The sequence below is a fragment of the Mustela putorius genome, unplaced genomic scaffold (genome assembly GCF_011764305.1).
Source record: "Mustela putorius furo isolate JIRA1106 unplaced genomic scaffold, ASM1176430v1.1 tig00000785_pilon_pilon_pilon, whole genome shotgun sequence".
Classification (NCBI taxonomy): Eukaryota; Metazoa; Chordata; class Mammalia; order Carnivora; family Mustelidae; genus Mustela; species Mustela putorius.
The window spans coordinates 5981135-6008795 of record NW_025421480.1 but is presented as its reverse complement, the minus strand read 5'-3'; the positions used below and the strand labels follow the sequence as shown (position 1 = coordinate 6008795).

General features: G+C 45.7%; 1 protein-coding gene across 1 annotated transcript in view; it reads left to right on the top strand.

Moving 5' to 3' along the window:
• The first annotated feature begins 1765 nt into the window (after positions 1–1765).
• The window catches only part of PLD5 (phospholipase D family member 5), a 396011-nt gene continuing 370115 nt past the window's right edge, over positions 1766–27661 (top strand). The window contains exon 1 of the mRNA XM_045084659.1: positions 1766–2042. Within this exon, the coding sequence (XP_044940594.1) occupies positions 1854–2042 (189 nt within the window). The 5' untranslated portion in view covers positions 1766–1853. The remainder of the gene's footprint in view (positions 2043–27661) is intronic.

Here is a 27661-nt window from a genome sequence, read left to right as displayed (position 1 = left end):
AAAAAAAATGAGAAGTAAGACAATGGAAGGCAATGTTGGAAGCCTTTTAATCCGGTTCCGATTTTTTGCTTTGATATGTTACTTCTGTTTGAGTCTTAGTTCCCTCACCTGGAAGATGGGCTTAATAACTTTCATCTTGCAGAGTAAATGTGGGATTTAGAGAAAACCCATCTGTTGGGGGTACAGATTACCCAGTATGATTCAGCCCCTAAAATGACTAATCTAGAATAAGCAGAAACTTTGTGTTACTTTGTTACTTTGTCACCAAATTGACTGTTATAGGATTTTATTTCAACTTCCATTATTACAATACCATTTATTTAAATAGAAACTCTGAAAAAAAAAATAGAGAATCTGGATAGGTATGAGACAATCCTTGCCCTCACAAAACCATCACATTCCAACCCAGACTTTCTTTGAAACTATCAACCAAGCTGGACGTTTGGGGAACAGGTCAGCTGAGAGCTGAGGAGAGGTCGGTTTATACCTTCTGGGCCCCTCTTTAAAATCTCCCAGATACTTCTGCCCCTTCTATACACTTCTTAGGCTTTTAAATGGACCGGAGAAATCTTTGGCACGAATTGTTACTGAGCTTTTCGGTAAAACCAAAAAACGTTCTAAGATGCTGAATGCAAAGGCAGCAAAAGAGAAAAAGACGTAAGATTTAACTATTAACATGCCACTCTATTTCCAGAAAAATCATCACGCCTGACTGTAAGACTGGCCTGGGAGGGAAAGCAGCAAAAACCCTCCGCGTAGTAAAACCCGGTCCTGGGCGCGAGGGACAGCGTAGCGAGACCACTGCAGGGCGCCGGGCCGCACGCACCTCGCGAACGCACGGTCGAGGCCGGACGTTTGCAGAGGGGCCAGGGGTCCGGGGCAGGGTCGCCGCGGGCCGCCTGGTTCCAAGTGCACCCGGGGCCGGGGAGCAGCGGGTCCAGCAAACCAGCCCGCCCAGGCCCTGCACCCGGAAGGACTGGCAGCGCTACACCCTCCGATGAAAGTAACGCGCACGGCTCCAGAAAACACTGGCCCTTGTGGCCATTTTCGGTGGGGCTGCCAGGCGCCCTGTGCTCTGCGTCCCCGCGGTGGGACAAATGGGCTCCCGAGATAGGAAGTTACAGAACTTTCAGAACAAGAGGCCCGCGAGCAAGGGGCAAGGCGGGGTCCGCTGATCCGGGCCCGCAGGGGGCGGGTGGGGGAAGGGCAGAGGTGGTGTCGAGAGTCTCCCCGGGGATCCAGCCCCGCGCGGGGCCAGCGGCAGGGAGAAGGCGCGGAGACCGCGCTCCCCCTCCGGCGGCGGCTCGCTCTCCAGTACCGGCGCGAGCCGGAGAGGTGCAGCCCCGCGAGGAGGGGCCGGCGCGCCGCGGCGGGAGGGGCGCCGGCGGACTCGCAGCCCTCGGGCCCGCGGCGGGCGGCGCGGCTCCTCACTGCACCAACCTGCGGGCTCGGGCTGGCTGCGGGCCGCGGCCCCTCCCACCCGCACCCCACCCGCGCCGCCGCCGCCGCCGCCGCCGCCCCGGGCCGGCCCAGTCCCAGCCGCTGCCGCAAGGAGCCGGCGTGCGGGGCGCCCCGCTCCGACCGCAGCCGGCGGGGGCTTCGCGGCCACCGCGGCGTGCACCCGGGGCTCCGGCCTCCCCGGACCCCGCTCCCCTCCCTCCCTCCCTGCGTCCCTCTCGCCCCCGCCCCTTTCTCCCACCTCCCCCCACCCCCCTCCCTCCGCGCTCCTCCCGCCCGGCTGCGCGCTCGGCTCCCCGCGCCCCCCGCGCCCGCTCGCTCCTCCTCCAGCCCCGGCCCGGCCTCCGCGCGCCCTCCAGCCCGCTGCGCGCCGGCCGCCGCCTGGTCATGTCAGGATGGAGATCCGGCAGCACGAGTGGCTCTCGGCCTCCCCCCACGAGGGCTTCGAGCAGATGAGGCTCAAAAGCCGCCCCAAGGAGCCCTCGCCGAGCCTGACCCGAGTGGGCGCGAACTTCTACAGCAGCGTCAAGCAGCAGGACTACAGCGCCAGCGTCTGGCTCCGGAGGAAAGACAAGCTGGAGCACGTAAGAGCGGCGCGCTCCCCGGGGCCTCGGCCCCGCACCTGCCCCGGAGGTGGCCGGAGCGCGCGTGGGGCGGCGGGGCCGGGCGCGGGGGACCCCCAGGTGGCGCGACGCGGGGACGGGGCGGCCGCGTCCTCCTTCCGCCCTGGGGCCTCTGTTTTGCACTTTCTTGCCGGGAAGGACCGGGCTGCGGGGAGGAGAGGAGAGGGGAGGGGAGGTACCTTTCCTGGCACTGCCTGCCTCCCCCCGCCCCCCGCGCATCTCGACCTCCCCCACGGGCTTTTTTCAGGGTTCGTGGGCACCGCGTTCTCGGCGCGCCTCTGCGGGGTGAGCGAGAAGGGGAACTGCCCCAGCGGGGCTCCGAGGAACGTGGCGTCGCACGGTGGTGCGCTCAGAGGGGCCAGACGGTCTTTGGGGCTGTGTTACTTCGTCCAGAAACTACCCACCGCGAGTCCGCGCGGGAGCCGCCGCGGGCGACTCCGCCTGGGTCCGCGCACGAGCCGGGAGAGTTTTCTGCAGCCCGTGCTCCGGGGTGAGCCGCTGGCCATCCTTGCTTGAGCCCAACTAGGGAGAGCTGTGCGCGCTGCGAGGAGGAGAGAGGCGAGCGGCCCGCCCTGCTCCGCGGGAACCGCCGCCCGGCCGGGTGCGAGCCGGCGAGCCGGGACCTCCGCTCCGCTGAGCGCGCGCCTCGCGGGCGGCGTCCCGGGCGCCGGAGCTGAGCCTCTGGGGCTCGCCGTTCTGGAAGGGGAAAGTCCCTCTAAAGAGACGTTTAGTGGATCCCCAGTTTCCACCCTGACCCGTCAGCCTCTTCTTAAACCAGATGTTAAAATGAAACTAAGAGAATTCTCTCGGAGGGCAGCCCCGCTAGGCAGGGAGAGGATGCTGTTTCTTCCCGCGGAGCTGCATAATCCGAATCGAGCCCGTTAATGGAATGTGGAGGTTTCCTTGTATTTGGGTCACATCTCCAATTGTGACAGAAAGATAAGAAGGAGAACTTCGTAAACTCACACATCTTCTGCCGCCCCACCGACCTCACTCACGTCTGCACCGCGTCCCCCCCAAGCGCTTCTCCTCTCCTGGGTTTTGTTTGCAGCAACATCAAGCTTCCCAAGAAGCAGCGTGCAATGCAAAGGGGTGTTTCTCCCACAGCCTGAAAGGAAGGTCTGTGCCTTTTCTCTGAGGGCCTGATTAAGTCCCTTGAAAGCTGGAGTTTAAAGCTTCCAGTTGGGGAACAGGCTGTTTGGGTGTAGAGAACCATTTCCGGGTATCCGAAGGATGTCTCAGATCCTTAGGGCCATGGAAGTAGCTGATTCTAGGAGAACAAGTTGTTTGAAAGGCAGCAGAATCCACTTAAAAATGCAAGTTCCGGAATTAGCATAGGGATCTGGTGGTTAGTAGTTTCAAGAGCACCTTCTTGGAGTTTGGCTGTAGAAGCTGTGTCTGATGTCAGTACCAGGGAAACTGGTCCGGTCTTAGAGCAGTGGGAGAATAATCTCCCTTTCCCTGAATATGTGTTCATTTGCACCTTGTGCTTTTACCTGCTCTGTGGCCTTTCTTCTCCAAGTGGAAACCAGTAGTGCACCCTTTTCTAGGTCTCCCTGAGTCCCAGACAGAGCACAGCTTTGACTTCAGTGCACCCTCACTTTCATGTTTCCACTGAGTTTCAAGGCCTGCTGGGGTGGGCCATGGCCGCCTCACGGTTCTGGGTGAGTGTTGGATGCTGAGCCTCTCCTGAGGCTTACAGACCAAGAAAAGGAAAGTCTGCTTGTTTAGAGGCACCCGAGGTCCCATGCTTTCTTATTCATTCAGAGAATGAGAGCATTGCATTAAAAAAAAAAGAAAGAAAGAAAAGAAAAAGAGAGCATTGCATTAAAAAAAAAAAAAAAAAGAAAAAGAAAAAGAAAGAAAGCCACCTCATTTTTTATTTAAATCAACACAGCAATTTTGTTTGCTCTCTCAAATACATTTCATGAGACAGGTACTCTGCTTCTGATGGTTTTCTCTGTATCTGCTTTCAGTTAGAAAGGGGGCATTTTGCTTCCAGTGAAATTTTTTGAGACAATCTCTTGTTCCTTTGGAGCATCTACGTTTTAAAGGAAAACTAGTATTTCTGAAAGTACAATGAAAAAATTAAATGAGCATAAAAATAAAAATTTTATCTAAAGTCAAGCTTGGGGTATTTATAATAGATATCAGATGTTGGGGTACCCCACATTTCAGGTAGTTTGATGTGAATTTCTAGTTAGATAGTTGAAATTTAAAAACCTGTAACATAGGGAACCTAGTATATTTTTGCCATGCAAAGCTGAAAACGTAATATGGACTTTATTATACACGGCGTGCTGAACCTATGTAACACCACAGAGATTAGAATGAGTGATGAGTGTTATATAAAATTCAAAGGTGATATAGGGTAGTTGAAAAAAATCCCTTTGATCTGTCTAATCAGATGGAGGGCCACCATTTTTTATTAGGTTAAAAAAATGAGTAATTATGATGGAGATCATATGCATGCAAATGGCCTACGTTCTTTTGCCGGTTTTTAAAAAAACCAATCTAGAATTAAGGGCATAAGTAAGTTACGGCTTCAGATGACACACATTCTCAGTCATCGCAGTGACGGAATTCCCTGGAATGAAATGTGGCGGCGTGTGGACTCCGTCCAGACTTCAGAGGCATTGCTCAGTCTGAGAGTCAATAACACGATGTAAAGTGACGGCAAAGGAATATACTTCCACCCACTTAGCTAAAAGTGACAATAATTTATCTCTCCTTCTCTGGTTTAAAGGCTACAGAACTGATCCCCGGGCCATACATGTGAAACTGACATGAATTGGTCAAGGATAGGTCAGAGCCCATCTTTGAATCTGTTTCCTGTCACTTGTTGGTCAGTACTGAAGATGAATGCCCATTAAGAAATAAATGCACCTGAGGGAATTCTCGTGTCCTTAAGTCATGATGAGAAGCTACAAAGGTTTGGTACCGTGAATTTGGCACTTTAAACTCCACTTGGAAATTTCAGGAAAAAGTAAAATTTCTGGCCACGGGTAGACTGTCTTCTCATTAGCTACAAATAGTGCTCTTGGTTCTTAGAAACCTTTCCTCCTTATTCTGCCTCACTGTGCCCGTGGCTGTGGACGATAAACAGTGGCACGAAGTCTCAGTTTAGAAGGTTCGGGAAACAACAGACGTCTTATATTCTGTAAGATCCTCTGTTACTTGCCGTGTAACGTAAAAGTGAAGCATTATGGTCTAGCAAAGCAAGAGGAGCAGGGGGCCCTTCCTTCAACCCCCTGACCCACCCCTGTTCTGTCAGCCCTCCCTGGGGCTGGGTCACTTTAAGAGGAACCACGTAATACGATTTAACTGTCATCCCACAGGAGACCGTAGCATCAGTTATGCTGGTCTCACGGTTCATGGTGACATTATGCCCTGTTTGCATTTTTTTTTTTTTTTTTTTTGGTACAAAGTAAGAGAGTTGCTGAGGCTACTCTGCTCAGTTGCTTGGTTTTATGCCAGTCGTGTGTGTAGAAGTTTCCTGATGGCACTTACGGAGCTAGGGAAAGCCTTATTTTCGCTTGTGCTTACTCAGCTAGCTCTTGTCTAAATGTGGTTAAGCGTGGGGCTCTGGTGAGGCAGACCACCATCTCTTATTAGTTCTGTAATCTCAGGCACAGGACTCAGAGTCACCAGGAGGCACCTTCATATTCCTCCTTAAAGGAGACGCAGGCTTGCTGGGATGATCCAGAGAGACTGTCCATCAGTCCGTCGCAGAGACGTACAGCCCTTGACGACGTTGGGGGCGCCACACTGCAAAATAGCATTTCCCCTCCCACATCTCCTCTGCGCAGGGTGCAGGTTCTCAGTCCGTTCAGACTGCTGTAACCAAATCCCAGAGATTGAGGGTCTTGTAAATACCCAATGGGGCTTTCTCACGGTTCCGGAGATTTCCGGAGATCTCAGACGAAGTCCAAGATCAAGGCTCCTGCCCAGGCAGGCAAGGGGTGCTTCCTGTTTCCTGGATGGCTCTCTTTTTGCTCTCCCCCTCAGGGTAGGAAGGGGGAGGGAGCTCTTTGGAGATTCTGTAATAAGCTATTCTCCTCTTGATGAGGATTCCAGCTTCATGACCTAATCACCGCCTGCAGGGGGGGATGAGGTTCCAACGTATGACGTTTGTATGAACACAACCACGCAGTCCACAGCAGCGGGGGAGTTTCCTTCTGGGAGTTGCCCGGCCTGCCGGAAGCTCCATCCCGATGCGTGTTGTCAAGGCAGCCAAAGGGAAGATGGTAAATCATGTCAAGTCTCTCAGTGTTTCCACCCAGAAGGGTGGAAACAGACTTTCTGTTTATTGACCAAAGACAGTTTCGAGGTCAAGGCTTGCTTCTGAGGAGGTGCTGAAGGGGGACCTGACAGAGACCCAGAAGAAGGGGAAAGAGGGCACGACCAGCTTCTCAGCGTGACCACAACACATAAAGCACTTAGCACCGTGTGTGGCTTTGTTCCGTGTTCTACTCGCGGTACCTGGAGATGCCGTTGCTTCTTAGGTATTAGCTAGCGCTCTGGCTGAGCCCTTACACTCCCCCCAGAGAGCTTCGGGAGGTCGCGTTTGAGATCAGCCTGGCTGCGATGTAGGCCTGGACCCAGAGTATGGGGGCCCTTTGGCCGGCAAGGGCCGCTCACCATCCCAGACATGTCATGCTGCGTCTGCCTGGCTTCCAGTCTGTTCTCTGGGACCCCAGTTGTGCCCTCCCCGGCCATTCAGAACCTGTTGCTTCTTGTTCCTACTCTGCAGGCTCTGCTAGCCAAGATGGGCTCCTTGCCCCATCCCCAACCCCTGTTTTCCAACCCAGCTCTGTGCTGGTGGACTTGAATGGAGCAGGATTTCATTCATCTGCATAATGGCTCAGCAAGGCTGTTTAAGATGGGACAAGAAAGCAGAGGAGAGAATTTGTAAAGAGTGGAAGATAGAGTCCTTAATGTTCATACTTGTAGAGAACCTTAATGTCTTGCTTGGTTTAGGTGAGTGCGTCCCTTAAAAAAACTTGTCTTCTCTAAGCGTGACTATGCACCTGCTTAAATGCATTGTGTGTTACCGCTGAGTAGTAAATAAACACCCAGGGCACACTTGCCTCCTGGAATAAATTATTCACATGATGAGCAAATAATAATGGATTGGAGCAGACCTGCTCACTGTGGTGTAGGCTTGTATTGCGTAATGCCGTTTGCGTCTCACAGAACGACTTTGTGAACGTCTCATTTATGCCCCACAGAGCAGATCAGTAAAGCACCGAAGACAGTTCAACCTAAGGGAATGAATCTTTAAGGTAGTCCATTAAAAATCAAATGAGCAAACGGAAAAGAGTCTTTGCTAACTTCACGTATTATTGTTCAATCTCTGTGTTACAGGGTAATTTTAGTCTGGCGCATGTTTAAGAACATTTACCAGGATGATTTCCTGTGATTTTTAGATGGAACAGACAAAGCCTAGCCTGAGGCGGGATTCTGTCATCGTCAAGGAATAGAAATTTAGATGTCTCTGGAGTGTGTTCTAATGGACCTCATGTTGTGTCCATTATCCAGGTAGCAAGTATTAATTCCACTAATGGACTTCGCTCACTGCGGGTTGACATTTCAGTTTATATTGAAGAACCTTTGATTCTTTGAACTCTGTGGGGTGTCTTACTGACTTATTTTGAGGTCGTCATCGGCTATGACCTATCATATGTGATATGTTTGATTGGAGAAGCTGGAGAGGATTGGACTTAAGGTTTCTGTTTCCTCCCTTCTTCCGTATAATAGCCATATACCAATTTCTGGCCAGTTTCTCTAGAAGTTTTTACCTCTCTTGGCAGACTTCTGTGCCTCTCTTGGGTTTTAATCTGTGTAACAGATTTCAGTTCTTCTATTTTAGCTCCAAAGATCAAGAAATGTGAGGGAGCTTTTGCGATGTTTTTATATGAATTGACTGATAACGGGGCATGATCAGGCAAAGGTAGGCTCGTTGCTAAGATATCCACCCAGGAATGGTGCTCCGGGTGCATATACTGCAGACCGTGAAGTTACTAAATTGTCTTAAGATTCACACCCACACAGATTGTATTGCAAGAGCTTAGAATACAACAATGAATGTTCAGGAACAGTTGAAATGCCAAAATGTGACTGTTCAGAGATAGACTTTTTTTAAAAAAAAAAAAACAAAAAAATTTTTTTTAAATTTTTCTCACAAACAGAAAAACATGAGCCCAATTTCTAAAATCACAGATCAAGCCTTTAAGCAGAGCTTATGGGGGGGAAAAATAAAGAACACGGCACCTTTCCTAGGTGGAATTAATCACCTCATAAAATCTCACTGCTGTCTAACACATAAAGTGGGCCCAAGTCGAACTGCCTGACCTGGTACTGTGGGACCGGATGTCATGGCCATTGGCTGATAAATATGGTTCTTTATTCCCTAAGCAGACAGGGAGCCTTGTGACTATATTCTTTTCTGACTTACGTAGGATTGGGCTCCTGCCCTTAAGTTCATAGGTCTGATCCAGCAACACCAGAAGGAGTTAGCTTGGGAGACTGGGACGGCAACAGATTCTTGCTGCAGGTGACTTGTTTTTTGTTTTTTTTTTTTCCTTTTTAAAGATTTTATTTATTTATTTGAGAGAGAGAGAGCATGTGTGCAGGAGGAGGGCAGGGGCAGAGGAAGAAGAAAATCTTTTTTTTTTTTTTAAAGATCTTATTTATTTATTTGACAGACAGAGATCACAAGTAGACAGAGAGGCAGGCAGAGAGGGAGGAGGAAGCAGGCTCCTGCTGAGCAGAGAGCCCAATGCGGGGCTCGATCCCAGGACCCTGGGATCATGACCAGAGCTGAAGGCAGAGGCTTTAACCCACTGAGCCACCCAGGCACCCCAAGAAAGAAAATCTTAAGCATACTTGTGCGCAGTTGGGGCTGTGTTTCAGGACCCTGAGATCATGACCTGAGCAGAAACCAAGAGTCTGATGCTTAATCAGCTGTGCCACTGAGGCATACCTTGCAGGCACCTTTTATGTGGAAGACACTTAACTTTGTTAGGAGATTCCAAGGACTTTCATGTAACAAGCATTAATACAACATGTACTGTGTTCCAAGTGGTGGAGGATATACAAAGACTAGAGCAGGGTCCCTCCCTCAAGATGTTAACGGCTTTATAAATACAGTTATCATCTGATCACAGTGTTAGGAATAACGCTGGAAAATGCAAAGTAGCACGAGAACACTGCCTTTGAAGGACTTGTTTAGACAAGGATAAAATACTGTTAAAAATATGTAATGTCACATAAAATGATGAGGTATTATAACAAATTTGTTTATTTCAGTAATGCAAAGTTGCTATAAAATTTGAAAATCAATTGATGGAATTGATCACATTAAAAGAATGATAGAGTATACCCAAGTGATTATTCCAACAGTTGAAGAAAAAGCACTTGATAAAATTCTATACCTAAGCATGACAAAATTCTCAACAAAGTGGACATAAAAAGAAATTTTATTGTTCTGACACAGGCATTTTTTAAAAAAACAAAAACTCAACAGTTAATGGTGAGATGTTGAAAAATTATTTGCACAGATTGTAAGTAGAATGGAGATATCCACTTATCATGACTTATACTCAGCATTGTACAGGAGGTCTTAGCCAATGCAAGAAAGCAAGAAAAAGGAATATATAAGGATTGAAAAGGAGGAAATAAAATTGTCATTCTTAGCAGTTGACTTGAATATGGACGTTTGAAACCCAAATACACCACTGATACACCTAATGAATTAATAATGTCCCTGGATTTATCACAGCCACTCCATACAAGGTCAATATGCAAAATCAAATTAGAAAAAAGTTATTCCAACGCAAAACTAAAGATCTTTACCATTTACATTAGCATACAAATAACAGCTACTTAAGGAAACAGGAAGATCTCTTTTTAATTCTCCACAGACTGTATCAGAGCACAGATACAATTCAGTTAAATCCCAACAAGTTTGTGTGTGTAAATCTGTTGAAAATGATTCTAAAAATTATGTGAAAATACCAATGACCAAGAATAGCCTGCATAATCTTGATGAAGAAGGATGAAGTTAGAAGAATGTTTCTATATATTAAGACTTATTATAAACTAAATTAATCGAAGCAATGTGGTACTGGTGCAGAGATAAACAAGTAGATCAGTTGACAGAATAGAGAATGCAGAAAGAGACCTGTGTATATACTTTGTTATTGACAGGTACTTGAAATTTGGCAAAAGTGGTAGGCACAGCAGCGTAGTGGGAAAAGATGGTCTTTTAAAAAATGGTTCTTGGTCAGTTGTACATCAGAATGAAAAATGGATCTTGACTTCTCTTTAATGCCATACACAAAAATCAGTTTAATGTAGGTTATAAATCTAATGTAGAAATGGAAACAAGGAGGCTTCTAGAAAATAATATAATAAAAAAAAATCTTCACCAACTTGGACTAGAGAAAAACATTCTTAAGCAATTTTAATAGTTCCAGTATAGTGTTTATTAATAAACTGGACCAGAGTAAAATTAAATAATTTTGACAGTAAAAGATTCCATTAAGAGAATTAAAAGGCAAATCACAAAACAGGATATATTTCCAACACACACTCTGACAAGGAGTTTGTATCCAGAATATATAAAAAGCATCTACAAATCAATAAGTGAGCAAGACATTTAAACAAGAACTTCACAGGAACATAGCCAAGCCATCAAATGTATAAGGTGCTTGACGGCATCCGTCTTCAAGGAAGTAAACAGTTAAAATGATACTTTACTATATAGCCACAAGAATGGCTGAAATTAAAATGACAGATAATAACAAGTGTTGAGTAAAATGAGGAACAACTGTAACTCTCAGAACTTCTACTAGGACTGTATACCCGTATGTGGGATAACGTAGATGACTCTTCCAGACACAGAAATAAGTGAAGGAAGTCAGAGACTGTTCCTGTTTATGTGAAAAAACCGGCAAAGCTAAGTGATGAGTATAGTGATTACCTTTGTAGGTAAGATGGGAACTAGGGAGGCTCTTGGCGGGGGTGGGGTAGGGGCTAGTAGTGTTCTGTCTCTTTTTTTAGGGTATGGTTACAAAGTAACAGTTACTGAACTATACACTGAGGATGCCTGGGTGGCTCAGTTTGTTAGGCAGTTGCCTTTGGCTTAGATCATGGTCCTAGGGTCCTGGGATCAAGCCACGCATCTATCTCCTTGCTCAGTGGGGAGCCTGCTTCTTCCTCTGCCTACCTCTCCCCCGCTTGTGTTCTCTCTCTGTCAAATCAAAAAATAAAATCTTAAAAAAAAAAACCAAACACTATACCCTGAAGATTTATACACCTCATGTATATCATTATTTCCATGATTGTTTATTTTTTTAAAAAGTAAAACGTATACAGTGCCCTTCCCCTTGCTTACTGCTTATTTCTGGCTGTTCCTTCTCAGACTTGCTTCTCCTGTTCTATTCTCTCTAGTCCATGGACCTTGGGCCGTGATGCCCTCTGTCACTGTGGTGTTCACGCGGCTGACTCGTACTTATCACCTCCCTGGGACTGGCTTCCTGGGTCCTGAAGAGGTTGGGCTTCATTCTGCAAGCAAAGGGAAGATGTTTGAATGCAGCAAGTCCACATTTCAGGAAACCTGCCCTGTCGAGGAACCAGAGCCTGCAATTGGGGAAACCAGCGTTAGTCTCTCCTAGCGGTAGGGGTGGGAAGTAACGAAAGAATGTGGTAGAAGCAGAAAAATTGAGGAGGGGAAGATGCCAGAAATGTTGTGAAATAGGAGTTGACGGGGACTTGGTGCTTGGTTGAATGTGCGGAGTCCGGGCAGCCTCATCCATTCAGCAAACCTTTGCTGAGTGCCAGGGATGTCCCCGTAACTGAGATTGGCACGGTGGGGACAGGGATGAGCACGGAAATTTCCCAAGACTCCTTGAGAGTTGGAATTCCGCCCTGTTCATCATTGTATCTTGGCCCAATTTCTTGTTATTATCTTGATCCATATTATCCATATTCTTATGAGCATAATTACAGACATTGCAGTTCTGCTGTCCGCAAGGAACTGAGCCCCAAGCTTGGGAAGGTTCAAACGCACATGATTGGACCTTTGACCTCAGATTATTTACGGTTTAGCCCTCCAGAGCTCAATTTAGGGGCTCCTAGGTGGCTCAGTCGGTTAAGTGTCTGACTCTTTTTTTTTTTTTAAGATTTTATTTATTTATTTGAGAGAGAGGGAGAAGATAGAGACAGAGAGCTGTGGAGGGGGAACAGAAGGGAAGGGAGAAGCAGATTCCACCCTGAGGGCAGAGCCTGACGTGGGGCTCCATCTCGCGACCCTGAGATCATAACCTGAGCTGAAATCAAGACTTGGACGCTCAACTGATTGAGCCACCCAGGTGCCCCCAGTGTCCAACTCTTGGTTTTGGCTCGGACCATGATCTCATGGATTGTGGGATCGAGCCCTGTGTGGGGCTCCGCACTCAGCTTAGAGTTTGCTTGAAGATTCTCTCCCTCTGCCCCTCCCTGTTTCTCTCCCAAATCAATCAATCAATCAATCAATCTTAAAAAAAAAAAAGAAAAGGAACTAAAAAAGTCACCTCTAAACCCGAGTCCTCATTAGGTGCCCCTCATGGATGCAGGCATTGTGAGTAGGTAGGTGTCTGTTTTATAGCACTGAACATGCTATTTTTTTTTAAATTACTGATTGTCTATTTTTTGCCTTCAGTGGAAAGTTTGAGGACAATATGAGCGTCTTATTCATGACAACACACCCTTAAGACCCAACACAGTGCTTGATGGACATCTAGTATTTATTGACTTAACTATTTAAAGAGTGAATGAATGAATGAATGAATGAATATGTGCTTAGGGAGGCAGGATCTGCACAAGTATTGAAGGAATGCGGTGGCATATGCTACTGGCCAGATAAGTAGAACAGACTCGAAATGCAATGAGAAGTCAATGAAAACTGACTTGAGGTAAGACGGAGAAGCCAATAGACGAGTCTCCCTCTACCCCATCCACAGGTTGAAGCTCCATTGACTTCTTTTAAGACTGGAGAATGGTGGTTTCCCATTCACTTTATTGACCTCTTTCAATGTGTAATGCTGTTGTTTACGATGAATTTTGTTTTGGTTTTCATTTCTGTGGAACTTAGTTTTAATGAGTCAAGAGGAGAACATTAACTTTTGAATTTTCTCCAAGTACTTTGGTCTGACCCGTTGCCTCGCTGAGGTAGTAAAGGATATAGTAAAGGAATCCTCTGGTTCATTATTTAGCCTTTGCCTGCTCTGTCTTGAGCAGTGACTGTAGGACACTCAGCAGCAGGGAATGTGTCAAAACTGCCAGAATGCCCCAAAACACCCACCACTCTTAATAGTTAAGAATCTCTGCTCTAACTTCCTGACTTGTATGGTTTCCAAACTTTTTCTCATTTTCTGTAGGCTTCCTGCTTTAATCCATGACACGTACACACATTGCTCGAAGCCCCTCCTATATAATTTCTAATACATCTTTTTTTTTTAAAATAAACTTTCATTTTGGAATAACTCTGGATTTATGGAAGAGTTACAAAGATATAGTAAAGGAATTTCCTATGATGCATGTCTCGCCCAGTTTCAGGTTTCCCTCAATCTTAAATTACAAACTCTAGACTTCAGTAGAATTTTTGATAGAATTTTTGTGTTCCAGGACACAACCCAAGATAATCCATTGCATTTAGTTGTCATGTGTCCTTATTCAGCCTCTGGTCTATGACAGCATCTCAGGCTTTCCTCATTTTTCATCACCTTGACAGTTTTGTTTTTTTTTTAAGCTTTACAGAGGTATAATCGACTATTAAATTGTAAGATACTTAAAGTGAACATTATGCTAATTTGATATACATACATTGTGAAAGGATTTCCACCATCAAGTTAATGAAAACATCCAGTGCCTCACATATTTATCTTTCTCTCTGTGTATGAGAACATTTAAGTTCTACTGTCTTGGCAAGTTTTAATTATGTAACAATTTTATCAGTTGTAGTCACCATGTCATACCTAAGATGCTCCGACCTTATTCTTACTGATGAAAGTTTGTACCCTTTTACCAACCTCTTCCTGTTTGCCCCGACCCGCAAGCCTGGCAGGAGACCACTGTTTTGCTCCCTGTTACCATGAGTTAGACTCTTTCTCTTTTTTTTCTTTTTTTTAGATTTCACATATAAAGTATTTTTCATTCTCTGTCTGGCTTTTTCACTTAGTATAAAGCCTTCTAGGTCTATCCATGTGTTTACAAATGGCACGATTTCCTTTTTTCTCATCACATCTTGTTTATTCATGCATTGATAGAAACTTAGGTGATTTCGACATCTTGGCTCTTGCGAACAATCGTGTAGTGAGCATGGGAAGGCAGAGATCTCTTTGATATCCTGTTTTTATTTCCTTTGGGCATATACTCTGAAGTGAGATTGCTGGGTCATATGATAGTTCTATTTTTAATTTTTTGAGGAAACTCTGTACTGTTTTACATGGTGCTACACTGATTTACATCCCTACCACTGGTGCGCAGAAGTTTTGTTTCATCTACATCCTTGCTAACACATGTTATCTCTTTCTTTTTGACGATATCCATTCTCAACGGTGTGAGGTGATATCACAGTTGTGGTTTTGATTTACATTTCCCTGATGATTTGTGATGTTGGACAACTTTTCACATATCTGTTGGCCATTTAGTTGGATTTTTTTTTTCTTTTTTGCTGTTGAGTTGTATGTGTTCTTTATATATTTAGAGTATTAACCTCTTATCAGATATGTGATTTGCAAATATTTTCTCCCATATGGTAGGTTGCCTTTTCATTCTTGATGGCTTCCTTTGCTGTGCAGAAGCTTTTTATTTTGATGTTGTCTCCTTGTTTATTACTGTTTCTGTGCATTTGCTTTTGGTGTCAAATCCAAGAAGTCATTGCCAAGACGGATGTCAAAGGATTATCTTCTATGTATTCTTCTAAGAGCTTGGTTTCAGCTCTTAAATTCAAACCTTTTGATTTTGGTGGTATGGTGTGAGATAGGGATTCCGTCTAAATCTTTTGCCCATGGCTCTCCAGTTCTCCCAACACTGTTTATTGTAAGGACTGTCCTTTCCTCACCGTATATTCTTCACTCCTTTGTTGCAAATCAGTTGTCCATTTTTGTATGGGTTTAATTCTTAGGGTCTCTCTTTTGCTCTACCAGTCTCTGTGTCTGTTTTTATGACAATAGTGTATTGTTTTGATTACTGAGTCTTTGTGATTTAGCTTGAAATCGGGAAGCGTGATGCCTCCAACTTTTTTTCTTCTTTCTTAAGATTGCTTTGGCTACTCAGGGTCCCCTAGTTTCATACACATTTTAGGATTATATTTTCTATTTCTGTGAAAAATATCATTGGAATTTTAATAGTAATTGTATCAAATCTATTGATTGATTTTGTAATATGGGCATTGTAACAATATTGTTCTTCCAATCCATGAGCCTGGAATGTCTTCCGTTTATTTGTGTCTTCTGCATTTTCTTTCATCAATGTCTTGTAGTGTTCAGTATACAAAATGTTTCATTTCCTTGGCTAAGTTTTCTCCTGAGCATTTTGTTCTTTTTCATGCAATTGCAAATGGGATTTTTTTTCCTTAATTTCTCTGATAGCTTGATTTTAGTGTATAGAAATGGAACTGATTTTTGCACATTGACTTTGTATCCTTCTAATTTACTATATTTGCTGATTAGACCTAGCAGTTTTTTTGGTGGGTTCTTTGGGATTTTCTCTGTATAATATCATGTTATCTGCAAAGAGAGACTGTTTTATTTCTTTGTTTTTGATTTGAATGCCTTTTATTTATTTTTCTTCCCTAACTACTCTTATTAGGACTTCCAGTACTGTGTTGAATAAAAGTGGTGAGAGTGGGCATCTTTATCTTGTTTCTTCCTGACCTAAGAGGGAGAACTTTCAGCTTTCACATTGAGTATGATGTTAGCTGTCCTCTTGCCATTTATAGCTTTTATAGTGTTGAGAATCATTCTTCCTATGCCCAGTGTGTTCAGAGTTTTTTATCATGAAATGGATGTTGAATTTTGCCAGGTGACTTTTATGTATATATTGAGATGATTATATGATTTTTTAAAAAAGATTTTATTTATTCATTAGAGAGAGAGAGAGAGAACACGGGCCAGAGTGGGAGGGGAAGAGTGAGAGGAGGAAGCAGACTTCCCACAAAGCAGGGAGCCCAACGTGGTGCTTGATCCCTGAACCCAGAGATCATGACCTAAGCCAAAGGCAGATGCTTAACTATGTGAGCCACTCAGGTGCCCTGATCATATGACTTTTTGTCTTTCATTTTGTTAATGTGGTGTATCATATTGCTTGTGGATGTTGATTCATCCTTGCATCCCTGGAATAAATCCCATTTGATCACGATGATTGGTCCTATTAAGGTATTGCTGAATTTAGTTTGCTAATGATTTGTTGAGGATTTTTGCATCTGTGTTGATCTGAGGTATTGGTATGTAATTTTCTTTTCTTGCAGTGTCCCTGTCTGATTTTAGTGTTAGGGTAATGCTGACCTCATATATTGAGTTTTGAAATGTCTTCTCCTCTTCTGTTTTTTGGAAGAGTTTGGGAAGGATCGATACTGATTCTTCTTTAAATGTTTGGTAGAATTCACCAGTGAAGCCATCAGGTCCTGGACTCTTATTTGTCAGGAGGTTTTTCATTACTGATTGAACCTCCTTACTAGTAACCAATTTGTTCAGCTTTTCAATTTTTTCACAACAGCCTCGGTAGGTTGTATGTTTCTAGGAATTTATCCATTTCTAGATGATTGTCCATTTTGTTGGTACAGGTATCACATGCTGTTGATAAGTTCTTGTTACTCCACTTCACTTTGACAAATGTCCTACAGTAGTAATTTTTTCACCAACTGGAAGGAATTCAAACAGGAGTTTTGCTCTTCTGAAAAAAGACAAAGAGAAATTCCTTCAGCATTTTTTTTTTTAGTTTCTTTTCAGCATAACAGTATTCATTGTTTTTGGCACCACACCCAGTGCTCCATGTAATCCGTGCCCTCTCCAATACCCACCACATGGTTCCCCCAACCTCCCACTCCCCGCCCCTTCAAAATCCTCAGATTGTTTTTCAGAGTCCATAGTCTCTCATGGTTCACCTCCTCTTCCAATGCATTGAGCCCTTGTAGAAACGGAGCATAACAAATAGCATGGAGGACAAGGGGAGAGGGAGAGGAGAAGGGAGTTGAGGGAAATTGAAAGGGGAGGTGAACCATGAGAGACTATGGACTCTGAAAAACAATCTGAGGGTTTTGAAGGGGCGGGGGGTGGGAGGTTGGGGGAACCAGGTGGTGGATATTAGAGAGGGCACGGATTGCATGGAGCACTGGGTGTGGTGCCAAAAACAATGAATACTGTTATGCTGAAAAGAAATAAAAAATTAAAAAAAAAGAAAAAGAAAAGAAACGGTGCGCACTCCTAGCGGTGAAAGTGGCGCCACCTAGCTCCTTCCCCAGGAACTGCACTCGACCTCTCCCATTAAGCTGCCGCTGCTTTGAAGGGTGTCTGTGAGCATCTGTGAGCATCTGATTTATCTTGATGTATTTTGTGCATCCATTAGCAAGACGGTATCGGAAAAGTCTAACGTTGATTTTTGGGTCTGGGAATACTAAACATTTTTTTTTCATATAAATTAGTGACAATTGCTTCTTTATTCCATTCAGATTTATGAAAGATTTCGTAGGAACCCGTAGTTCTGAATATTGGGCGAAATGTGTATAATTGTTCATAGTGGCCTCCTATGATCCTTTGTATTTACACGGTATCAGCTGTAACGTCTCCTCTTTCATTTCTAATTTTATTTATTAGAGTCTCTCCCTCTTTTTCTTATCTATCTAAAGTGTGGCTAAAGGTTTACATATTTTGTTTCTCTTGAAAAAAAACAGCTCTTATGTTTTCTTGATCGTTTAGATCCTCTTCATTTCTTTCATTTATTTCTGCCCTGATCTTTGTTATTCCCTTCCTTACACTAACTCTGGGTTTAGTTTATGCTTCTTTTTCTGGTTCCTAGAGGTGTAAAGTTAGATTGTTTATATGAACTCTTTCTCGTTTCCTAATGTAGGTGTTTATCTCTGTGAACTTCCCTCCTAGAACTGCTTTTGCTGCATCCCATAAGCTTTGTTATGCTGGGTTTCCATTTCCATTTGTCTACAGTTATTTTATTTTACCACAAAGGTGGTACCTACCTCCCAGGTGTGCAGAGAGAATTCTAGTAAGACCCTAGATTAGACAGAAGAGATGCCTGACCCTCAGGCTGTACTTTTAAGATACGCAGATGGGTCTCTTTTGGGAAGGACTGGGAAATAGGTATTTCTGTCTGCTGCCTGTGCTCTGAGACTCAGGGGTATTGGGGGGAGTGAACCATGGTAGGTCCTCATGGGCCTGTTAAGAACTATTTCTTTGTTTGCCATAGAGTTGTGGCCTCAGGAGTGCAAGCCTCATTGGCTTTCAGAGCTAGGTGTTTTGGGGGCCTGTCCCTCAGGGGCAATGATTGGAAGTTGGGGTGTTAGATGTTGGCTCCAAGCCTTGCTCCTTAGGAAGAAGCTGAGAGTCCTGCATTCCCTCCTCATTGTTCAGTGCTGTGCCCCTGGGGGGTTTTATGGCGGGGGTGCGTCTCTGCCTTTCCCCCCATTTCAATGTAAGTTTTTTCTCTTTTGCCCAATGTGTGGTGGTTGCTGAGCTCGTGTCTGGATTTCCATCAGAGGGAATTATTCCGTGTGTAGCTGGAGGTTGGTGTGTCGTAGAGGAGGTGAGTTCAGGAAGCTCCTATGTCAGGACCGTGGATCAGAACCCATGATCTTGACGGATGTAAAGAGTACCTGTCAGGACTTCTGTGGACTGTCCCTTACTGTGGGTGTGTCTGACATTTTTCAGGATGAGACTGATTACGGGTTGGGGGAAAGAGTATCCCAGAGGTGAAGTTCTTCTCCACATGACTTGCTGTTAATCTTGATCACTTGGCTCAAGGAGAGTTTGCCAGCTTTGTTTACTGTAAAGTTATTGTCTTTCCTTTTCCACACGTTAATTTGTAAGTTGGGCATTAAGTCTGAAATCCCCACACTCAACAACTCCTGGACTGCGGAGTAGCCACATTTATCGTGTTGCAGGTTTTTTTCCTTTAAAGATTTTATTTATTTATTTGGGAGAGAGAGAGAGTGAGCATGAGAGGGGGAAGGTCCGTGGGACAAGCAGACTCCCCGCTGAGCAGGGAGTGGATGTGGAACTGGATCCTGGAACTCCAGGATCACGACCTGAGCTGAAGGCAGTCACTCAACCAGCTGTACCCTGTGTGGCATTTTTCAATTAGGAACATGTAACCCTTCTCCCCCCAGATTTACTGTTCAATCACTTATTTGTCTCAGCAGATCTCTTGGCTATTTATTTTACACCGTTGGCATTCTCTATCATTTGTTATTGTTCCTTCAGTTATTCCCACTTTGGGTGCTGGGAGCTCTTTCAGGCTTCTCCTGTCTCTCTCGCACATGCCCTCATCCTCAGATGTCCTGAGCACTTCTTACTCTTTGTTGGTACTGAGGGCTCCAGGCTTGTCTGGTTTTATTTTTTAATTTTCTTGCCTCTTCCTAATGTAGTCTCAAGGTGTTTTTCATATGTGTAGTTAAAAAGAAGATGTTTTGTTTCCATGCCCAGAGGTCCAATAAGAGAAATAGTAGTTTCATTTATCCAGTGAAAGTTCGGCGCATGTATTTTGATAAAGGGGAACATCTTCATTTGTCAAACTCTTGACATGCTCTTAATGATAACTCCAGCTCATTAACTCTCACTCCGGTGATGGAAAGACGTTGACCAAGGATGACAGGGCGTGCTGAGTGGTACCGGGACTGTCTGTCTTACCCAGACATGGGCGAATGTGTGTGTCTACAGCTACTTTCATACTTCCCTTTTTTTCCAGTGCTGGTGGTCTGTTTTTGGAGAATCCGGTTCTGGGCGTGAATAACTCCTTTCCTGTCCTCTGGTTTCCCATTGGGCGTTATTTCCAGCCCCCTTATTCATGTTAAGAACACCTGGCCCATGTGTGGAAAAGGGAAGCCTTCCGTTGTCATGCTTTTCTCTTTTCAGAGCCAAGAGTGGCCTCTGAGATTTCAAATCCCCTTGGAAAACTCAGTTGGAAATTTTTGAGCCCAGCTCGCTTATCCCAAGAAAACATCCCCAAGCAGAACCAAGAGGAGATGGGTAGAAAGAGAAGGACAGGCATTGGAGCGCTTGGGGATGGAATGTTCCAGAGTGCACACAAATCAAGTGGGATGAATGCACATGTGTCTCAGGAGTCTCCCATCTCGGACTTCGCGCTGCTTCGTCCCTCCACCCCGAGTCCGTCTGTATCCCCTGCCGCCACCAGCAAGCCACCCAGTAGCAAGCACCAGGTTCCCAGTCCTTATGACTTTCTCATTAGACCACAAACGTGGGCATACTGGGTGCTTATTGCTAATGACATCCCTGCAAACCACAAAACTGAACTGGGCTGTAGGATGCTCGTAGCTTTTCTCACTGTAGGAAACACCAAATATGTGGAAGAAAGACGAGCAGGGCTTTGCTCTAAGGGGCCTGTGAAAAGCATGTATTACGGTCACTCTTCTTTCTTGAACAAAATCAAAGATGAATGGGGAGCCCACGTATGCTCTGAGTGTACAGGAGGCAGAGGGAAATGCAGGCGCCCCAAAGCCCTGTGGGGTAGTTGCAGTAAGTCTGGTGAGGACCAGCGTGAATACTGGAGAGCATCAGCACGAGAAGCATCCTGGGAGGCGCTCAGAAGAGACAAGTCCTTGCCCGCCATGACTTCCTGCAGTTGCCTTTCCTGTTGGGGTAACTTCCGTCCATTTGGACACATCACTTTACTTGATTTTTGTATTGGGTTTAGAACATGGTTGACCCTTGAACAGCATGGAGGTACGTGGGTTCACTTCTCTGTGGGTTTTTCCTGATAAATATGATACAGAAACATATTTTCTCCTTCTGCTGACTTTCTAACGTGGATGTATATATAACACAGATGACATACAAAACGTGTGTCAGTCGGCCGTTGATGTTATCAGTAAGGCTTCTAGTCAACCGTAGGCCATGAGTAGTTCAGTTTTGGGGGAAGTGAAAGTTACGCATGGATTTTCGGCTGCTCGGGGGTTGATGCCCCAACCCCTGCGTTGTTCAAGGATCAACCGTAACTCTTACAGGATTGGTATTGAGCTCCTGGAAGGAAGCTTGGTGTGCTTGGGTGAAATATGACTGTGTAGAAGGTACTCAGGCAAAAAGGTTTGTACTCTGGTTGGAGAAAGTATTCACTTCAGCCTCTTATCTCTTTCCTGTCTTTAAATGTCAGAAAGCTTCTAGAAGGCACCGAGCAGGTGGAAAGCTTGCTAGTGTGGTAGATTTTAAAGCCTCTGGGTTTCTGATACAGCTCCAGGCACTTCCAGCAAGGCTCCAGGTGACGTTCTGGGTCATTTTCATTTGCTCAGAGAAGAAAAGGTTTGTGACAATGGACATCTATCTCGTCCTCTTTTGTCCGTATCTTTCTTTTGCTTGCAGGCCTGCTATGGGTGACAAGCTGTCTGGATAAAATTGCTGAGCAGCAATAAAAAATGGATTTTGAAAATTCTTTTTTTTTTTTAAAGATTTTATTTATTTATTTGACAGATCACAAGTAGGCAGAGAGGCAGGCAGAGAGAGAGAGAGAGAGGAGGAAGCAGGCTCCCTGCTGAGCAGAGAGTCCGATGCGGGGCTTGATCCCAGGACCCTGAGATCATGTCCTGAGCCGAAGGCAGAGGCTTTAACCCACTGAGCCACCCAGGTGCCCCTCAAAAATTCTTTATTGATCAAATCACCAAAAAGGAAAGTTTTATATCTTTTATGGGGGGAGGACGATGACTCCTCCGATCTATGTATTACGTTTAATTCCCGCCAAAACAGGGCCAGCACCTAGCCTCAAGTTGGTTCTGACTCTCTGGCTTGCAATTTGCCACATGAAAACACGAGAAGATAAATAAGCTTTAGGATAGCACTGGTGGGTGGTTGTGCTAATAATCCAGAAAGACATTTCCTTTTCAGCATGACGTTGAGGGTTGTATTGTTTTAGCAAATGACTTATTTGTGGGAGGAGACTTAATATCTGTGTAATTCCAAGATTAGCCATCCAGTCTGAGTAGGATATTAGGTGGGCGGATTTTTCATGGCATTAACATTTATTTCTCTGACTTCGGGTGGTTATCAGTGTGGTATAGATGTCCGTGTAGATGAGTCAACATCTTGTTCTCTGTCAGCCATCTCTGAGGTGAGGGGACACATATTCAAGTACAGAGAGGGTTCCTAGTGTGGCACCTTCCAGAGAAGAGTGGCGGGTCCCAGTGCAGCCACCGTGGAACGTGGGGGCTAGGAGGCCAACTAGCCCGACTGACTCCCACACAATTAGCCACAACTCTGATCTGAGCCTCAGAAGAGTCTAAGTTACTACATTAAATTAAATTTTAGAGTCACTGGTGAATAATGTAGACCGAACACATTAAGTCCCTTAAATGCCAAAGGCCTGCTTCTTGCAGCTCGTCTTCACCAGAAACAAAATTTTGAGTCTTAAGATAGTGTTGTGATCAGGGTCCAGAGAATTTCTAGACGTTAGCTTTGCCTAGAGATGGCTCTTCTTCAGCTGTGGTGAGATAATGAACGCCGGGGGTGGTCTCTTACGTCTACAAAATGGCACCCTTGCCAAGGGTACCCACTGCCTCCAGAATGCTGGGTTCACCTTCCACCCTTGGCAGGGTGCCCATCACTTCTGAGCTACTGAGGATGGACGACCCCCACTGAGGTCACCTTTGCTGCTGTGCTGTGGCTCTGCTGCCATCAGAGAAACTTCCAGAAGCTGAAGCTGGGGCTGGCTCTGAGGCTTCTGGCACGGCCTTCGTAAATGGACCTTCCTCCTTGAAGCTGAACTGTGGCGTGCGTCAAAGCCATACTTAAACTGGGCAGAATCTCTTCTTCCTGCTCGTGTGCTCCGTGCTGACCCCTGGTTTCAGAGAAGCACTGCCTTGTGCTTCCCACACCTGCGAGATGTTCTGTGGAAAGTCAACGTTGCTGCCCACCCCTCAGGGCCCCCCTTCCTAGGACTCTCTTACTTGATGAGGTCCGAGTTTCAAGACAGAGCTGAGGAGCAAGAAGTGTGTCTTTCTCATAGGTGCTCCTTCCCTCCAGTGCCCGGAGCACATCCTGACTTCTTCTTCTCTCTTTTAGAGGAATTCTTTCCTGGGAAGCGCACTGGCCTCCTGCTTCAGCCCTTAGTCCTTCCTGAGAACGCAACCCCCGAAGCCCCTTGTGCCTCTTTGGGCCAAGTTCATTTGCCTTCTTGTGGGTAGATCGTTGTGGGTGACCACGCGGAGGACTCAGTAAAGTGAGAGCGAGCAGGGTCCCACGGTCCTCACACCCAGGCTTTTCCAAAGAGAGCACAGAAAGCATCTAATGCAGACTTAAGGTCCCCACGCAGTGTGGAGGAGAGGCTCATTCACTTGCCAGAGAAAACCATCGAACCACCGGAGAGCCTTCCTAGAGTTAACATTCTCAGTGTAGACGCGGGCCCACGTGAGTCACTTAGCAGGTGATTGTGACTTGCTCCGAACTTTATTTTTGTATGAACGGGATGAATAGCCTTTCTCATGAGCCCTTGAAGGAAAAAAAAAAATGGGTACTTTTGTCTTGTCTCAAGCAAGGGCTATAGATTTGCTTTCTGCAAAAGCCTCTTTTCATTTCCGACTCCTACACTGGGGCTTGCGCTTTTATTGTGCCATCGTTCTGTTCCGAGGTGCTGGGCACAGAAGCGTGAGAAAAGTAACGATCTCCTGGCAGACTCGTTGGTTGGGTGAGCCCCGCAGGAGCCCGCAAAACACCCACACCCATGGGCCCTGCATCCGGACCTCTGACAATGCTGTGTGCAGCTGGCAGCTCCGATGGTAGGTCTGCTTTTCTCTGGTGCATCATCTGGAACCACAAGATCCACAGACATGATGCTCCAGAACTTTCCATGATGTCTGTGGGATGCAAGAAAATCCTAAATGTACGAAGAAAACGTGCCCTCTGCAGCCTCCCTTAGAAATGCATCCTTATCCAGAAAACTCCTCCGCCTTTCCTTAAAGCTCATTACACGTGAACCCATTTCCCCATTGTTCTGTCCTTCTTAGGACAGAAGAAAAAGCCTAAATTCGCTCAACAGTTTTGTTTTGTTCAAGGGCAAATAGCTTCAGAACATCTGTTTACTTTCATATTAAAATTTTTCTCAATTTTAGGTCCTATGTATTACTCTGTATTTCAGCAGACTTATGATTTATAAGACAATTTTTTAAATTCAGAATTAGGAAAACCGGTTTTGAAGAAGAGTCCGTATGAAAATTACAACATAAGGAAAATCGTATTTCACCTTGCGGAGGGAAACGCCTTCACCGCCCCCCCCCCCGCCACCCCCAGAATTCAAATGGGCTTTTCAGAGAGAAAATTCTTGAAGGAGGGAAACAATGAACATAGATGCTATAGAATAAATGTAAGCTCTAAACTTATTTCCGGGCGGGAGCTGAGAATTTATTTGTAGATATTAGGGTATCAGATGTGCTTTTATGGATGGAGGCAGTGATGGTAAGAACACACCGTGTCGTTAACCGCCCAACAGGTAAAGACTCCGTTTGCCAGATATGAAAATGAGCGGAAGCGTTTTTCTTGCTCTATTCCAGAACAGCAAACCTCGCTGGTCTCCGGGATCGCAGAGCCCAGAGCTTGGCTTCCCATGCATGTTGGGAGTTGAATAGGCTCGTGAGTGAGACTAGTTAACAGCCATGTTTGCTCAGTTTTTACTAAGAGAAGCCCCCCAAGTGAATCAGTTGGAGACACACCAGCTGCTCTTGACGGAACTTTAAGGGCTGGGGGCGCTTAAGACAATACTTTTTTTTTTTTTAAGATTTTATTTATTTATTTGACAGATCACAAGTAGGCAGAGAGGCAGACAGAGGGAGAGAGAGAGAGGAGGAAGCAGGCTTCCCACTGAGCAGAGAGCCTGATGCCGGGCCTGATCCAGGCACCCTGGCATCATGACCTGAGCCGAAGGGAGAGGCTTAACCCACTGAGCCACCCAGGCGCCCCAAGACAATACATTTTCGAGAGGGAGCTAAGCACGCACCTTTTCTTTAAGTTGGCTGGACCTGCCTCTCCTCCGCACATCGGCATATTTAACTTCCGTTTACCCCGTATCTGAAAGGGCTGCATAAAATGACCGCCTGCAGTTCTGTTTTATGGGAGAAGGAGTGGCAAGCAGGTCACATTTTTAAAAACAGAGCACAAAACTAGAACACACCCGTGTTTATGCAGTCTGTATCACTTCCCGCGAATTCAGCCTTACGTAAGAAAATAACCCCTCGGGATATCCTCGGGAGTGATCTATTACCCTCCGTGAACAGCTGGAAACAATTTGCCTCATATGAATACATTCAGCCGCTCATAACCTGATGAAGGTCCCCAAGGCTCTGTCACCTTTTCTGCTCTGCATCTCCAGCCTCTGGTTTCTGTCTCAGGCTCTCAACAATAGTCCGGGCATCCTTTCCTCCTAGGATTCAGGGGCCAGAAGAGAGCACTGGCCCACCTGCCCCTTCTTAAGAGCAGTGAAATACTTCTTGAAAGCGTTTTTCCTGTTAGACCTCCCAATGTGTCACCTTGGCAGGGGGGTTCCACGGGGCCATTCCTAAACCAGGATCTGGGAACTAACCCCCTCTCTCCGCTGAGGATGGATGAGTGGGGGCACATGCCCGCTTTCTCTACCTCTACGCTCAAACCTGGAAGCCGCGTCTAAGGTGGTGTGGGAGTGGGAGTGATTACTACCCCCAGCCCCTTATCCTGCATCTTCTGTATGTACCTCTCCCCCTTCGGGATGTTTGCAGAAGCTAGGAGATACGCGCGCACACCCACAAATGCAGTTACAGGGGACTGACCTGGTGAATCCACATTTTCCTGAGACTTATGTAATTAAGAAGCGCACAAAGGGTTACTGTCTATTTCGCGGTGTCGTGTGTCCTGTTACACTCGAGTTATTTGAAAATGAGCAGTCTCGGTGACTGTACGGCGAATAGGTATGTGATTACATAGTTCTGTTCTGTTCCTATTCTGCATAACAGGGTCTCTACTAAAATCAGGGGTTCCATGATTTCCTTAAAGGCGGCAGTGAGTGCTTGGCAGTGGATTAACCCATCAGGAGACTAGTCGGATTATTCACAGCTGGCTCTCCTGGGTAGCCTCGTAGACAGTGACCACCAACTCTGCAGATCCAGGAACTAGCAAGAGTTTGAGGGGAAAGCGAACGTTACGTTTTGTGCATGTTAAACTGGACGTTCTTGTAAAGGTGGAGATGTCTGCCAGACAGTTCGATGTGTGTGTGAGATCCAGGCGGACATGTGGGTTGGAGATGGACTCAGGAGTCAGGAGGTGGGAGCTACAATCATGGGCGTAGGTGAGGTTAGTGAGTCAACTCTTCTTAGACGATTTCCAGGTTTCTGTCCTGTTCCCCTTTCCGTAGGAGATCTTGTAAGTTAATACATCTTTTCTTTTAAAGCCCTTCTCTTCCTCCTCCTCCACTACCTCCTCCTCCTCCTCCTCATTCTCCTTCCTCTTCCTCTTTCTTCTTCTTGTAGGCTCCATGTCTACCCTAACATCGAGCCTACCCTGGGGCTTGAACTCACAACCCTGAGTTCAAGGCCAGAGCTGAGATCAAGAGTCAGACATTCAACCCCAGAGTTAATACATCTTAATTGTAGATTGAACAAATGGGAATTAGGAAAGGAAGTCTCTTTGATGTCTTTTCTTAGCTATTTTTGGCATTCCAAAGCTCAGAAGAACTAAATACTAGTAGGATTTTTCCTTGCTTCATTTCTCAGCCTTTCGTATTTATGAATTCCAACCAGAGGTCCTCAGTCCTAAGACAAATGCAAATGGATTTGCCTCTGATTCTTTTTATTAACATGGATGATTAGGAATTTACAGTGTTTGTATCCATGGGGCAGGCAGACATCCGCCCCAGAGTAGACAGCACTACCAATATGGCAGCGCTGAAGAGGAAAGAGGACGAGGGTTACAGGAAAGGTCGTGGGATTGATAAAACTGTGGTTCTCACCGTCTCCACTAGGGCACAGAGACGTGTGCAGGTACACTCAGACGTAATCCTGTCCAGCAGCTTTGTCCTGTGCTCCTTTGTCGGTTTGAGATTTCTGAGAGAGCTGGCAGCCGAGGGAGACTTCCGAAAGTACCAGACAGACTATGGTGTACATTTTGATCCCTTTGTGATTGATTTCTTCAATTCTCTTGTAATTCTGCCATTGCCATAGTGAAGGGGAATCTCAATTCGGAGCTAGAGAGCCTTAAGCAACTGCTTACCACTATGTCTCCCCTATGGGCAGACAGACAGACACAGGCAGACAGACAGACACATGCCCCTAGCATACTCTTTCATGAATAGCACTAATACAGAACTTCTCCTTTTCACATAAGTGTATGTAGGTTAAGCAA